General features: G+C 48.1%; 2 protein-coding genes across 8 annotated transcripts in view; one reads left to right on the top strand and one right to left on the bottom strand.

The window, feature by feature from the left end:
• Positions 1 to 791: 791 nt before the first annotated feature.
• On the bottom strand, positions 792 to 2,171 carry brd3os (BRD3 opposite strand). Its single transcript, XM_033048802.1, has one exon. It carries the CDS (start codon positions 2,017 to 2,019, stop codon positions 1,723 to 1,725), a length of 297 nt encoding a protein of 98 aa, XP_032904693.1. The 5' UTR covers positions 2,020 to 2,171; the 3' UTR covers positions 792 to 1,722.
• Positions 2,172 to 10,236: 8,065 nt separating this feature from the next.
• Positions 10,237 to 16,079, top strand: part of vav2 (vav guanine nucleotide exchange factor 2) — a 138,746-nt gene continuing 132,903 nt past the window's right edge. For 5 of the 7 annotated variants that reach the window (XM_033049050.1, XM_033049048.1, XM_033049046.1 and 2 more), the window contains exon 1: positions 10,664 to 11,423. In XM_033049050.1, coding sequence (XP_032904941.1) covers positions 11,220 to 11,423 — 204 coding nt within the window. In that variant the 5' untranslated portion in view covers positions 10,664 to 11,219. Of the gene's footprint in view, positions 11,424 to 16,079 lie in introns of all 7 variants that reach the window. The other 2 variants (XM_033049043.1, XM_033049047.1) reach the window with 2 other exon arrangements.

Genomic DNA, 16,079 nt, shown 5'->3' with positions numbered 1-16,079 from the left:
GCAGTTCCTTCTTAAACAGGTTAAAGAGGCTAGTAGATATGCAAGGGATGGAGGGACATAGACAGAGAAGCTTAGTTAAAATTGACATTATATTCAACACAAACATTATGAATCGTAGAACCCTTTTCCCATTCTGTACATTTCTGTACATTTTTTTCTCCAGATACATTGTCTAACTCGCTAAATATTACGAGCGTCATTCCTATGTGGGAGAAATTGTCAGCATTTTACACAAATGGCCTGACGTCAGGATGCATCAGAACAGCAAGATGTTTCAAAAATAATGCCCCAGCTACTCAGTGTTTGCTGTTTTTATTTCAGGTTTTCAATATTTGCATTTCATTTGTTACCTGTTCCAGACTGCCAGAGTCTCCATTAAAGCCAAGTCTCTGATAATATTATTACTGAAGACAAGGCGTCCCTGGAGCGCAATAACTGTCGCCAAAGGCTGAAATTTAAGTGTCAATGCTCCAACAGGCAGATTCACCATTTACAAAGTTGTCAGATGTTACAAAGTTGTCAGTTGTTTATGAGTACGCAGCGAGTAAAACAAAAAAAGCGAAACTGCAAAAATACCGTAGTTGCACAAAAATACTATAAATGTCATATTTGGAAGAGAAAAATAAAATATACTTTGAACCCGCGGTGGAGCTGGTCTACTGTGCTTGTCTGAGCCGCAACCTCAAAGATTCTAGTGCTTCAGGTGCACAAAAATGCTGGAGAAACTCAGCGGGTGCAGCAGCATCTATGGAGCGAAGGAAATAGGCAACGTTTCGGGCCGAAACGTTGCCTATTTCCTTCGCTCCATAGATGCTGCTGCACCCGCTGAGTTTCTCCAGCATTTTTGTGTACCTTCGATTTTCCAACATCTGCAGTCCCTTCTTAAAAACTTCTAGTGCTTCAGACCTGACTTTCCTCTCGTGTCGCCGCTTTTAATTTGTTTTTAAATACCCCCAGTTCCACATGACCACTGTTATAGTGGGTCATCCATTCAGCCAGTGACAATCTACAAATAAATAAATAAACACACACCACACACACACACAAATAAATAAATAAATACACAGTTAATAGCTGTTGGTGGGTGGATGAACGAGTGCTTCGGCCACAGATTATAATTGGCTTGTTCGTTGTTTATCATTAGCTGCGGAATCCCTGCATCCGACTGAAACCCCACTGACCGGTTCATATCTGAGCCAATTATAAACGCTGAAGGGTTCTATAATCCAAAGCAACCGACCAGGTGGGTTGTCGATTTATCACGACGACGAGTTGAAACGGGTTAGTGCTGGATCCGGAGTGACCCAGAGCCACGTTACTCCAGGTGCTGGTTGATCCCCCGTTGTAGACGGCCACTGTGAGTGAGATGACACACACACACACACACACGGGACGGGGGTTGCTCCAATGAATGGACCTCGGATGTGAAGACACAAGGGTGAGCTGATTCAAGGGCAGAGTTGTATCATTTGGTGCAGAATTGAGAGCGCCAGAGATAGACACAGAATACTGGAGTAACCCAGAGTAACGTCTCTCTGGGGAATTTTAGGAAGAGGTGACTTTTGGAGTCGAGATCCTTCGTCGCCAGCTATCCGGATCCAACAACGCCGCTGGCTGATTGAGTCCATTGCTTTGCAAGGGTCAAACGCGGATAGATGATTCCCCTGGTCGTGGATAAAACTCCGGCCGAGGGCCCACCCATTGTAAAACCCCGAATTCCTTTCACATGAGCGAACAGAACTGGGAGCGGGCCGGGCCCGGGACCACTTTGCTCTTGTCCTGGATCAGCACGGGTTGGTTTCCGTACTGTCGGTACCACATGCTCTGGCTTCGGCCCAGGAAACTGTCCGCCCCGGGTCCGGGCCCCGAGCCCAGCGCCCGCTTCTCCAGCTCCTGTTGCTGTTGCGTCCAGATCACCAGCGACGTGTCGTTGTAACGGAGCCGCCCGTAGGACTCGGACAAAGCCTTTTCGGCCAGTGGCCCCCTCCGACCGCTCTCTGCAGCCCCGCTCATCATCATCCTCCCACCGCCGCCGCCGCCCGGCGCTGGAGCGGAGGCCCCACACTCAACATCGCAGTCAGACCCCCTTTGTGTCAGTCAATGCACGGAAACTGCCGAAAGGCGGCAACCATGGCAATCCCTGTCGCCCAATGTCTCCGGAAAAAGCCGAGCCCCTTGGCAACCCGAGGCAAGGCAGCCAATCCACGGAAATACCCGAACCCCCCGCGACTATGGCAACCCATTCCGTGTTCAAGAAGGAACTGCAGATGCTGGAAAATCGAAGGTACACAAAAATGCTGGAGAAACTCAGCGGGTGCGACAGCATCTATGGAGCGAAGGGTTTCGGCCCGAAACGTTACCCATTTCCTTCGCTCCATAGATGCTGCTGCACCCGCTGAGTTTCCCCAGCATTTTTGTGTACCTTCAGTATTCAGTATTTATTTAATATCATTTTCACTGAGTTCTTGCATACACAGAAGAAACGAAAAAACGTTACTTGATCAGTTTCCATTCAGTGTAGTTAATTTAAAAAAAAAAGGATAAATACATAGAGCTTTTAAGAAGAGACTGTTTTAAGAAGGAACTGCAAGATGCTGGAAAATCGAAGATAGCACGAAAATGCTGGAGAAACTCAGCGGGTGCAGCAGCATTTATGGAGCGAAGGAAATAGGCAACGTTTCGAGCCGAAACCCCAAGGGTTTCGGCCCGAAACGTTGCCTATTTCCTTGGCAACACATTGTCGACTCAATCATTTCCGAAAACACCCGAGCGATGGTTTGTTCAATTACCGGTCAGTTTCTGGAAACACCAGATAGACACAAAAACGCTGGAGTAACTCAGCGGGTCAGGCAGCATCTCTGGAGAGAAGGGAATGGGTGACGTTTCGGGTCGAGACCCTTCTTCAGACTGAGACTCACGGGGAAAGGGAAACGAGATATCTAGTAGACCATGATGTGGAACAGATATTGAACAAATGAATGGTAGACAAATGAATGGCCGAAACGTTGCGTATTTCCTTCGCTCCATAGATGCTGCTGCACCCGCTGAGTTTCTCCAGCACTTTTGTTTACCTTCGATTTTCCAGCATCTGCATTTCCTTCTTAAACACTTGAACAAATGAATGAACGATATGCGAAAAAAGCAACAATAATAAAGGAACCAGGACATTGTTAGCTGCTTGCTAGGTGAGAACGAAAAGCTGGTGTGACTTATAGACAATAGAATGAATTAATTAATAAGTTTATTGGCCAAGTATTCACATACAAGGAATTTGCCTTGGTGCTCCGCCCGCAACTGGCAACATGACTTACAGTGACAGTTAAGAATGATAATACAACATTAAACATTAATAATAACACAATAAAACATTAATAATAACATTATTATATAGATATAGACCATACCGCGGTGCTGCTTCTTCCTGCCTACAGGCAGCAATTAAAGAGCGCACCCCCAGAAGTGAGGACAGCACAGAGCTGGTCGGGGGGGGGGGGGGGGGGGGGGGGGGGGGCCGGCAGAAGAACAACTCCAGGACTGTTTGGAGTCTGTAGACTGGGCAATGTTCAAGGACTCGGCAACGGACTTGAACGAATATGCCACAGTCGTTACAGACTTCATAAAGAAATGTGTGGAGGACTGCATCCCTACAAAAACCTTCCGAGTGTTTCCCAATCAGAAACCTTGGATGAACTTTGAGATCCGCACTCTCCTGAAGTCCAGACACAGGGCATTCACCTCCAATGATACAGTGGCCTACATGAAGACCAGATATGACCTTGGTATGGCCATCAAAAAGGCCAAAAGGGACTTCTGCTCCAAACTGGAGGATGAGACAGATGTTCGGCAGCTGTGGCAGGGTCTGAATGCAATCACCTCCTACAAGGCAAAACCAGGAGGCAGCTCGAATGTTGGTGTAACATCACTCCCTGACGAGCTCAATGCGTTTTACGCACGCTTTGACAGGGAGAATACTGATGTGCCTTCCCGATCCCCCATTTGCTGTGATGGCATTTCAGTCTCAGTCACAGAGGCCGATGTCAGGAAATCCTTCAGAGGGGTGAACCCCCGAAAAGCACCTGGACCTGATGGTATACCCGGTCGTGTTCTAAAAACCTGTGTGGACCAACTGGTGGGAGTTTTTACGGACATTTTCAACCTCTCACTTCTGAGGTCTGAGGTCCCCACCTGCTTTAAAAGGGCATCAATTATACCGGTGCACAAGAAGAGTAAGGTGACGTGCCTCAATGACTATCGACCAGTGGCACTAACGCCGGTGGTGATGAAGTGCTTCGAGAGGTTGATCATGGAGCAAATCAACTCCTACCTCGACAAAAACCTGGACCCACTGCAGTTCGCGTACCGCCACAACAGATCAACGGTGGATGCGATCTCGCTGGCCCTCCACTCCGCACTGGACCACTTGGACAACAAAAACTCATATGTCAGGCTGTTATTCATTGATTACAGCTCGGCATTTAACACAATCATCCCCTCCAAACTGGTTACCAAACTCGCAGAACTGGGTCTCTGCACATCCCTCTGCAACTGGATCCTCGACTTCCTCGTCCACAGACCACAGTCTGTTCATATTGGTGGAAATGTGTCAGCCTCGATAACAATCAGCACGGGAGCACCTCAAGGCTGCGTGCTCAGCCCCCTGCTGTACTCACTCTATACCCATGACTGCGTAGCGAACCACAGTGCGAACTCCATCATCAAGTTCGCTGACGACACCACTATTGTGGGGGTGTATCACTGATGGGGATGAGTCAGAGTACAGAAGAGAGATCGAGCAACTGTCCATATGGTGCCAGCGCAATAACCTGGCCCTCAACACCAGCAAAACCAAGGAACTGATTGTGGACTTTGGAAGGAGTAGGAGGGGGACCCACAGCCCCATTTATATCAATGGGTCGATGGTTGAAAGGGTCAAGAACTTCAAATTCCTGGGCATGCACATCTGAAGATCTTTCCTGGTCCGAGAACACTAACGTAATTATCAAAAAAGCTCATCAGCGCCTCTACTTCCTGAGAAGATTACGGAGAGTCGGATTGTCAAGGAAGACTCTCTCTAACTTCTACAGGTGCACAGTCGAGAGCATGCTGACCGGTTGCATCGTGGCTTGGTTCGGCAATTTGAGCGCCCTGGAGAGGAAAAGACTACAAAAAGTAGTAAACACTGCCCAGTCCATCATCGGCTCTGACCTTCCTTCCATCGAGGGGATCTATCGCAGTCGCTGCCTCAAAAAGGCTGGCAGTATCATCAAAGACCCACACCATCCTGGCCACACACTCATCTCCCTGCTACCTTCAGGTAGAAGGTACAGGAGCCTGAAGACTGCAACAACCAGGTTCAGGAATAGCTACTTCCCCTCAGCCATCAGGCTATTAAACCTGGCTCAGACAAAACTCTGATTATTAGCAACCACTTTCTGTTATTTGCACTTTATCAGTTTATTTATTCATGTGTGTATATATTTATATCATGGTATATGGACACATTTATCTGTTTTGTAGTAAATGCCTACTATTTTCTGTGTGCTTAAGCAAAGCAAGAATGTAATTGTCCTATACAGGGACACATGACAATAAACTCACTTGAACTTGAACTAATAGACAATAGGTGTGGGTGGGGGTGGAGAGAGAGGGAATGCAGGGCTAGAGAGATTAGTCCGAAGAAGGGTCTCGACCCGAAAGTCACCCTTTTTCTCTAGGCTCATGCTGCCTAGGCCGCTGAGCCTACTAATCAAGAATCTGGAGTAACTCAGCGGGACCAGCGTCTGCAGTTCCTTCCAACACTAATCAAGAATCTGTCAATCTTCACAGTTTACTCCAGCATTTTGTGTCTGGACTATCTTCGGTTTAAACCGGCATCTGCAGTTCTTTCCCACACATTAAGAAATGATGAGCGATGAATGGAGAGACATCGAGCCCCGGGAACCACTGTCACTCCAAGCCAACTGAGACACCGGGCAATCACTGTCCCGGGAAATACCAGAGCCCTTGCAAGCGAGGAAGGAGTCGTCGCGTTCTCCAGCGGCGGCGGTTCACGGACTGTCCGGCAGGTGGTGCTCGCTTCCCGGGATAGACCAGCAACTTGCGGTCTGCCATGTGTAGCAAGCAACCGCAGAAGGTACACAAAATTGCTGGGGAAACTCAGCAGATGCTGGTTTGCACCGATAGACATCTAGGTACGGGAGAGGAGAGGGGAGAGGGGAGAGGGGAGAGGGGGGGGGGGGGGGGAGTTAACACAGGAGAATGGGATTGGGAGGGAAAAATAGATCAACCATCATCGAATGACAGAACAGACTTGATGGGCCGAATGGCCTAATTCTGCTCCTAAATCTCATGATCTAACCCAGAATAATTTGGCACAGTTCAAAAAGGCTGCTCGAGGGCGAGCAATAAAAATTAGACAAAAAAATACTGGTGAAACTCAGCGGGCAAGGCAGCATCTATGGAGCGAAGGAAATGGGCAACGTTTCGGGCCGAACCCCTTCTTCAGACGATGTGTACCTTCGATTTTCCAGCATCTGCAGTTCCTTCTTAAACGAGCAATAAAAGTTCACAGTTTTGAACATGCGGTGGCTCGACTTCCCATTGACAGCAGGTACTTGGAATTGCATCCATCTGCACTCAACGACATGCGGCCGAGTTCACCGAGCAAATACTCAGCGTTTCCATGGATAATAGAGCAGATAACTTGAGGTAAATGAAGTCCATTCAGTCCCTCGTGCCATTATCCTTTAGGAACTCAACCTCCTACATCGATATCCAACCTCTCATGAAGATAGACATAAGATGCTGGGGTAACTCAGCGGGACAGTCAGCATCGTTGCAGTGAAGGAATGGATGATGTTTCGGTTAGAGACCCTTCCACTGTAGACAATATAGACTATAACATATGATGAAAGAATGGGTCGACTGGGCTTGTATTCATTGGAGTTTAGAAGGATGAGAGGGTTTCTTATAGAGACATTTAAAATTCTTAAAGGATTGGACAGGGTAGATACAGAAAAAATGTTCCCGATGTTGGGGGAGCTCGGAACCAGGGGCCACAGCTTAAGAATAAGGGGTCGGCATTTTAGGACTGAGATGTGGAAAAACAGTTTTTCACCCAGAGAGTTGTGAATATGTGGAATTCTCTGCCACAGAAGGCAGTGGAGGCTAATTCACTGGATGTTTTCAAGAGAGGGTTAGATTTAGCTCTTAGGGCTAACGGAATCAATGGATGTGGAGAACGGGTACTGATTTTAGATGATCAACCATGATCATATTGAATGGCGGTGCTGGCTCGACGGGCCGAATGGCCTACTCCTGCATCTATGACGAAATAGCACGCCGGAGAGATTAAAGGCCTAAGCGGAAGATGGTACAAGGCAACGTGTAAAAGTTACAGAAAGAAAAGATTGTGCTGTCAAAAGTGGGAAAGATTACTGATGTTTTTATTATATTTGTTCAGTCTAGACGGGTGCAATTGAAAGGCGATGACAGGTGAGGCAATTGCAGCGGGTGGAGCAACGTGGTGCTAGTGAGCTAGGGCGCCTTATCAAAAAAGGCCGCGGAGAAGGTACAAAAACAGCATCTCTGGAGAACAGAGCTTCGGGTCTTCATTCCATGTTTAAGAAGGAACTGCAGATGCTGGAAAATCGAAGGTAGACAAAAATGCTGGAGAAACTCAGCGGGTGCAGCAGCATCTAAGGAGCGAAGGAAATAGGCAACGTTTCGGGACCGAAACCCGAAAGGGTTTCGGCCCGAAACGTTGCCTATTTCCTGAAATGGTTCCTATTCTGCCCGAAACGTTGCCTATTTCCTTCGCTCCATAGATGCTGCTGCACCCGCTGAGTTTCTCCAACACTTTTGTCTACCTGTCCTCATTCCATGTTCCCCAGAAATGCTGCCTGACCCGCCGAGTTACTCCAGCACGTTGTGTCTTCTTTTGTAAACCAGCACCTGCAGTTTCGCTGAGGACTTTGAGGAACGTCCAATGCACACCGTCAGACAACGAGGAACTCGGCGCAAGGCAGATGGACTACACTTCGGCGAAAGTTATTGTATAGCATTTAATGTCAATTTATTCGGAAACCACAGGCAATTTAAAGAGGAGAGGCAAGCGAAGTCGCGCCAAAGGATTCAGTGACACCTTCTAATTAATTCCCCCGGAAATAAGCAGCGTGTACATGATAATTGCAAATAAATTAAACGAATGAAATCAATTACAGCCGAACTGTTTCCAGGGACGTTTGACACTGAAATCACCCAATCGCCTCCATTCTCTCTGAAAATAACGCTGGCCAGTGCAACGTTTTCTTAGCTGATCTTAGCCTCATTTGTCTGCGCCTGGTGATTTTCCACATATATGCTGATAAAAAACGTACAGCTCTGCCTCACTCCCTTCGCTGTAAACTCAAAAATACCCGTCACTGCGTCTAAATTGCGACATTGTCGGACTTCCTGTACTGGATGGGCAAAAATCTGGTTTCAGGGCAAAAAAACCCCCAACATGATTCAATGGTTTCTTTCAACTCCTCTCCAACTAAATCTACAATGTTCAAGATGGAACTGCAGATGCTGGAAAATCGAAGATAGACAAACGTGCTGGAGGAACTCAGTGGGTCAGGAGGCAGCATCTCTGGAGAAAAGCAAGGGTGACGCCCAGAGATGCTGTCTGACCTGCTGAGTTACTCCGTCTACCCTCGGTGTAAACCAGCATCTGCAGTTCCTTCCTATACAAAATCTGGAAGTAATTATTGTCAATATCAGGAAAGCAGAATGGCAAGGGGAAAGAAGGGCCTAGACCCGAAACGTCACCCATTCCTTCTCTCCAGAGACGCTGCCTGTCCCGCTGAGTTACTCCAACATTTTGTTTCTATCTTCTATGACATAGTGTATCCCTGTGTGTCTATTGTTTTTTTTAAAGTTTGCTTTATTTGTTAGTAGGGCAGGCACAATTATATATCTTTCGTAACGCCACTAACCTCTCCTCCGCAACCCTCAGAGATTGTTGGAAGAAGCATTAAACGTTCAACAACAGATTTCGGAATGTACAATATATATATATAATTGAGTGATGTGGGCGATTCAGATCCAATGGCGAGTTAGTAAAGATGCCACAGTTATAGAGTCATACAGCGTGGAAACATGCCCTTCGGCCCAACTTGCCCACACCGGCCCACGTGTCCCAGCTACACTAATCCCATCTGCCTGAGTTTGGTCCATATCCCTCCAAACCCGTCCTATTCATGCACCAGTCTAAACGTTGCGATAGTCCCTGCCTCAACTACCTCCTCCGGCAGCTCGTTCCATATACCCACCAACTCGTTGTGTGAAGAAGTTACCCCTCAGGTTCCTATTAAATATCCCCCCCCCCCCTCATCTTAAACCTATGTTCTCTGGTTCTCGATTCCCCAACTCTGTCATGTCAGGGTATTTGGGGATGGGGGAGATTAGGATTTAAATGTATCTGGGGAAGTGTAAACGAGTAGCGGTGTTTTAGAGGATATGGGAAATTGGAACAGCTAAGGATCGTGGCTCTCCTCTCCCTCTCTCTCGCTCTCTCTCACTTCCCGGTTGAACAGATTTGTTTCCATTCTGCAGAAGGGTCCCGACCCGAACCGAAACGTTTACCCATTCACTCTCTCCAGAGATGCTGCCTGACCCGCTGAGTTACTCCAGCATTTTTTGTGTCTACCTTCGATTTAAACCAGCATCTGCAGTTCTTGTCTAAACCTGTTTTCAAAAAAAACAAAACCAACTCTATTTCACAGGAACACAAAATTGCTGGGGAAACTCAGCGGGTGCAGCAGCATCTATGGAGCGAAGGGAATAGGCGACGTTTCGTCCCGAAACGTCGCCTATTTCCTTCGCTCCATAGATGCTGCTGCACCCGCTGAGTTTCCCCAGCAATTTTGTGTGCCTTCGATATTCCAGCATCTGCAGTTCCCTTTTGAACTCTATTTCACAGGAGATGAATGTCAATCTGACCACGGCGTCGAATGAAATGCAGCGTTTCCTCGTTGCCCCCGCGATGTGCAAACCTGGTGGTTGATGTTGGAGTGATTATTTAACGGGTTAAATCAGAATTTAGATGCAGCGAGAGAGAGGAGATCCACTTTGGCTGCTCGCAGCCGGAAAGCAAGAGCGCTGAGGCGCGTTCACGGTGTCTGTGTGTGTGTGTGTGCGCGCTCCCGAGGCATTCACAGTGTGCGCGCTCCCGAGGCTGGTTGCGCGTCCACGGGGAGTGTGTGCACATCGGCCACTGGGTGTCCGCCGATCACCAGTCGCTTGGAGGGAATCGCTGGGCTTGGATACAAAGTTGCCGGGGCCACAGATACATTGTGTCCGCTCCCGAGGATTGACTGAGCGTCGGGCCGGGGCCGGTGCCGGGTCGGTGCTGCAGGGAAGGCCGTCTCCTCCCCTTCCCCTTCCCCTCCCCTTCCCCTTGCTCCCGCTTCGATGGGAAGAGCCCCGGCTCCGGCCCGGGATCCCGCTCCTCCAGCCCGGCTAACTGCGCCCTGAGACACAGCGGCTCCAGTACCAGCCGCATCCCCCCAGCCGGCTCGACAGGCATTCACATTCCCACCCGCACACTAACATCCCTCCACCCCCTCCACCCCCGGACCGTTAGTGTCCCGGGACCGTCATCTCAAACCCCCACCTCCTCCCATCCCTCTCTCCCTCCCCCGGCATCTCCGCCCCAGAACCTGTTCGTCTGTCCCCCTCCCACCTCCCGTGGCTCCCTGTCCTTGTCCCTGCATCCCCCGGTCTACACAACCTCACCCCACCGTCCACTAACGCGTTGCCTTTGAAATACCCGGGACCTTTCGCCCATTTAACACCTTCCCACCAGGCCCCTCTCACCCTATTTCCCGTCTCCTTCCATCTCATCAAAGTCAAAGTATCCTTTATTTGAGAAATTCTCATTTCTCCCACTCCCCCCCCCCCTCCCCACCTGAGTCTTGCTCCCTCTCTTAGTCCCCAATTCCTCCTCCTGACACAATTGTCCTCTGAACTAGTTTGCGTCCCCCCCCCCCCATTCTCTCTCTCTCCCCCCTCCCATTCTCATTTACCCTCCTCCCCAATCCCCATTTCCAGGATTAATTCCCCTTGGAATCCCGCAGCTTCTCCATCCCCCTACCCTGACACTTCATCCTCTCCTTCCCATCCCATCCCCATCCCTGGACGTTCCCTCTCCACACGTTCCCGCACCCAGCTGCAGGATGGAGGAGTGGAGGCAGTGTGGACGCTGGCTAATAGACTGCAAGGTGCTGCCCCCCAACCACCGGGTGGTGTGGCCGGCAGCCCAGGTTTTCGACCTGGCGCAAGCTCTGAGAGACGGGGTGCTTCTCTGTCAGCTTCTGCACAACCTGAGCCCCGGCTCCATCGATCTCAAGGACATCAACTTCAGACCACAGATGTCCCAGGTATGTGCCAGGTGTCTAGCGTGGTGGGGGGGAGGAGTACAGTGGGCCAAACGCAGGCAGGTGGGACTAGTGTGGGCACGTTGGGCTGAAGGGCCTGTTTCCATGCTGTGACTACGTGACTCGACATACCTTGAAACGAGTCCGCCTTGCCACTGCTCAGCTCCATCCACCAGAAAAGGTGAGGAGGTAGGCACAAAAAAGCTGGAGTAACTCAACGGGACGGGCAGCATCTCTGGAGAGAAGGAATGGGTGACGTTTCGGGTCGAGAAGGAGCCTGAAAACCATGACCACCAGGTTCAAGAACAGCTTCTTCCCAGCAACCACCAGGCTCGTGAACACTGCACATCACTAACCTCAGCAAACGTGAACTTCTATGGACTGTCTTTAAGGGTTAAGGGTATGGACACGCTAGAGGCAGGAAACATGTTCCCAATGTTGGGGCAGTCCAAGTTTATGAATAAGGGGTAAGGCAGTTAGAACGGAGATGAGGAAACACTTTTTCTCACAGAGAGTGGTGAGTCTGTGGAATTCTCTGCCTCAGAGGCCGGTTCTCTGAATACTTTCAAGAGAGAGCTTGATAGGGCTCTTAAAGATTGCGGAGTCAGGGGATATGGGGAGAAGGCAGGAACGGGGTACTGATTGTGGATGATCAGCCATGATCACATTGATTGGCGGTGCTGGCCCGAAGAGGCTGAATGGCCTACTCCTGCACTTATTGTCTATTTTCTATTGCTTTGTTTTTATTTGCACTCATTTATTGGTTTAAATTTAAAAAAAAAACCATATTATCTGTATGCATTGCGTTTACGGGCCTGTAAGAATGTCCTTGTTCCACAGTCAGTACATATGACAATTACATTCTTGATTGTCTCGTTGTCATGTTGCAGTTGAATGAGACGTTGGTGAGACCACATTCGGAATATTGTGTTCAGTTCTGGGCATCATGTTATAGGAAAGATATTGTCAAGCTTGTAAGGGTTCAGAGAAGATTTACAAGGATGTTGCCAGGACTCGGGGGTGTGAGTTATTGGGAGATGTTGACTAGGCTGGGTCTCTATTCCTTGGAGCGCAGGAGGATGAGGGGAGATCTTATAGAGGTGTACAAAATCATGAGAGGAATAGATCGCGTAGATGCACAGTTTCTTGCCCAGAGGAGGGGAATCTAGGACCAGAGGACACAGCTTCAAGGTGAAGGGGAAAAGATTAAATAGGAATCTGAGGGGTAACTTTTTCACACAAAGGGTGGTGGGTGTACGGAATGAGCTGCCAGATGAGGTAGTTGAGGCTGGGACTATCCCAACGTTTAAGAAACAGTTAGACAGGTGCATGCATTGGACAGGTTTGGAGGGATATGGACCAAGCGCAGGCAGGTGGGATTAGTGCTAGCAGGGACATGTTAGCCAGTGTGGGCAGAAGGGCCTGTTTCCACACTGTATCATTCTATGATTCTTGAAAAGCTGTGGAAATATTGAGATACAAACAGTGCTGGAACTACTCAGCAGAACAGGAGCCTTTGTGATGGAAGAAACAGGAAAACTCTGACCTCTTGTCATTCAGTGGTTAAATCTTATACTATACCACTGTTACTTCTGGGGATGTGACATCCACTGATTAGCAGCATGCTTGATAACATTGTGACGCATTGATTAAGAATTAAATTTTGATTTTAGTTCCTTGTTGGGCATTGCAAGGCAACTTGGGTTCATGTTGCTATTCCATTTTAAGTAGATTATTGGGCATTGCAATAAGGAAATGCAAATTCAGTGAGTTTTCCCCTTCCAGTTCCAAGAAATATATCACCAAGTTACTATTTAACTGAATAATCCATGCCACAAAATCTCATTATCAGAGGGGTTATTAAATATGGGCTAGATACGTAAGTACGTAAGTAAGTTTATTAGCCAAGTATTCACATACAAGGAATTTGCCTTGGTGCTCCACCCACAGGTAACAACATGACATACAGTGACAGTTACGAATGACTCAGAAAACACTAAACATTAATAATAATAAAATATTAATAATAATAATAATAATAATAATAATAATAATAATAATAATAATAATAATAATAATAATAAGGAATAAGTGTGTCGGAAGGAACTACAGATCAAAGATCCTATAAGATCTTTGCTACAGATGCTGATTTCAACCAAAGATAGAAACAAAAAGCTGGAGTAACTCAGCGGGACAGGCAGCATCTCTGTGGAGAGAAAGAATGGGCGATTTTTCGGGTCGAGAACCGTCTTCAGTCTCAAATCTGGTGGGGTTGTAGTAACTTGATCTCGCTGCAGCTCTCTCTCTCTCTCTGGGGAATGTAAACAATGCTAAGGATGGAACCACAGCAACAAATATGCATTAGTATTGGTTGGGCGGAAGCTGGGTAACCTGTTCTACGAACGATCGGCATGCTGTAGGAATCTCTGATCAGCGGGAAGATAGATGGTACATTTAAAGGCACTTGTTTTGCGGTGAGGGAGAGGCATTTGCAAGGCAGCGTGGAGGATCTGGGAGGAACTTTTTGCTGTACCATGGCAACTACGTTTCCTCGATGCTCTCCTTATCGCCCCGATGTTGCCCATATGTTGAGCCTGACGTTTTGACCTCAGACTCTATGGGGAATTGTGAATGGCTGATGATCGATTGGAGGAGGTTAGGCTGCAGATGAAAGGTTAGGAGCAGAGCAATGCAGGAGCCCAGTAATGGAAGATGCAGGCTCATCAGGCAACCGAACCATCCCACCAGCAACTAGACAGCAGACCTCGTTAGAGACCCTCTTTGATCAGTCTTTACTTGACTTTACCTTGCACCAGAAAGATGCTACGACTCTTTGGAGACCTCTCACAACCATACAGGCTGTACAGTCGTGAGAGGTCTCCCTCCTATGGTCATGAGAGGTCTCCTATACTCCAACATTTTCTCCAGAGATGCCGCCAGATCCGCTGAGTTACTCCAGCATTTTGTGTCTATCTTCGGTGCAATCAAGCATCTGCAGTTCCTTCATACACATTCACTACCTGTATTCTAGGGTTACTGCACACTCTCACACCATTCAGCGATCATCTCCAAACAAAGGGGATGTCCGATCACCTCTCACTGACATTCATGGAGTTATAATTGTCAAATTCATCACCATCAAGGATTCTGCTGTCAAGACAGGAAACTTAATAAGACCAGCCATGTTACTACCTTGGCTGCAAGAACAGGAACCTGTGGTGAAGGTTTCAGTTGATCTCTCCTGAGCTTTGTCACTTATACAAGTCAAGATCACATGTTCTAGGAGCAGAGTAAGGCCATTCGGCCCATCAAGTCTACTCCGCCATTCAATAATGGCTAATCTGTCTCTCCCTCTCAACCCCATCCTCCTGAATTCTCCCCATAACCCCTGACACCTGCACTAACCAAGAATCTTTCAATTTCCACCTTAAAAATATCCAATGTCATGACCTCCACGGCAGCCTGTGGCAATGAATTCCACAGATTCACCACTGGCTGACGAAAGAAATCCCTCCTCTTCTCCTTTCAAAAGGGACGTCCTTTTAATCTGAGGCTATGGCCCCTTGGTCCTGGACTCTCCCACCAGTGGAAACATCCTCCCCACATCCACTCTATCCAGGCATCTCACTGCTTGTATGAAATAGTAGTGATCATGATGGAATATGCAACTCTATTTGGATGAAACCTGCTCTAAGACTGAAGTCAGTCAACAAGGAAGGAACCCAGGGCAAAGCAACAAAAAAAAAATCCAGGAACTGCAGATGCCGAAAACCTGAAATAAAAACAGAAAAATGCACAAAACATTCGGGAATATCTGTGGAAATAAGGAAAACAGTCGGAGAAATGCAAGCACTGCTTCTCTCTGTATAGATCCCACCACTATATGATCCCAGCATTTTTTGTTTTTATCCAACGTAGGACATTTGGTCATCGTAAACTACCGTCCCGTCGCCCCCCCCCCCCACCCCCATCACTGATGTGTCACTGTTGCACCACGTACAGTTCACACAAGACACATCAGATCTTTTCTGGCACACTGCCCAAAACTATGCCTTCTCTCCCGCCAACAAAGAACTACAGATGCTGGAATGCTGCACAGAGCACAGGGTGCTGCAGTCACTCAGTGGGTCAGGCAGCATCTCCAGAGGGTGTAGGCATTGATGTGTTGGGCCTGAACCCTTCTTCAGATTGGGTGGAGATAATGGATTGTGGTTGTAGATGGTTGCAAGGTAGACTTTACACTTTAGAGATACAGCGAGGTAACAGGCCCTTCGGCCCACCGAGTTTGCATCGACCACCGATCACTCTGTTGCTGATACTATCCTACACACCAGGGACAATTCACAAATTTTTTTAACGAAACCAATTCGCTTACAAACTATATAGGAAGGAACTGCAGATGCTGGTTTACACCGAAGATAGATACAAAATGCTGGAGTAACTCAGCAGGACAGGCAGCGTCTCTGGATTGAAGGAGTGGGTGATGTTTCGGGTCGAAGAAGGGCCTGACTCAAAACGTCATCCGTTTCTTCTATCCAGAGACGCTGCCTGTCCCGCTGAGTTGCTCAAACATTTTGTGCCTATCTAACCTACAAACTGGAGTGTGGGAGGAAACCGGAGCACCCGGCGAAAACCCACGGGGTCCCGGGGAGAACGTGC

The sequence above is a fragment of the Amblyraja radiata genome, chromosome 32, assembly GCF_010909765.2.
Source record: "Amblyraja radiata isolate CabotCenter1 chromosome 32, sAmbRad1.1.pri, whole genome shotgun sequence".
NCBI classification, from domain to species: domain Eukaryota; kingdom Metazoa; phylum Chordata; class Chondrichthyes; order Rajiformes; family Rajidae; genus Amblyraja; species Amblyraja radiata.
Note: the sequence above shows the minus strand (reverse complement) of the source record. Positions and strands in the feature narration are given on the sequence as shown.

Excerpts from the sequence above, each read along its gene's own strand:
- brd3os (XM_033048802.1), bottom strand. The coding sequence starts at position 2,019 with ATGATGATGAGCGGGGCTGCAGAGAGCGGTCGGAGGGGGCCACTGGCC.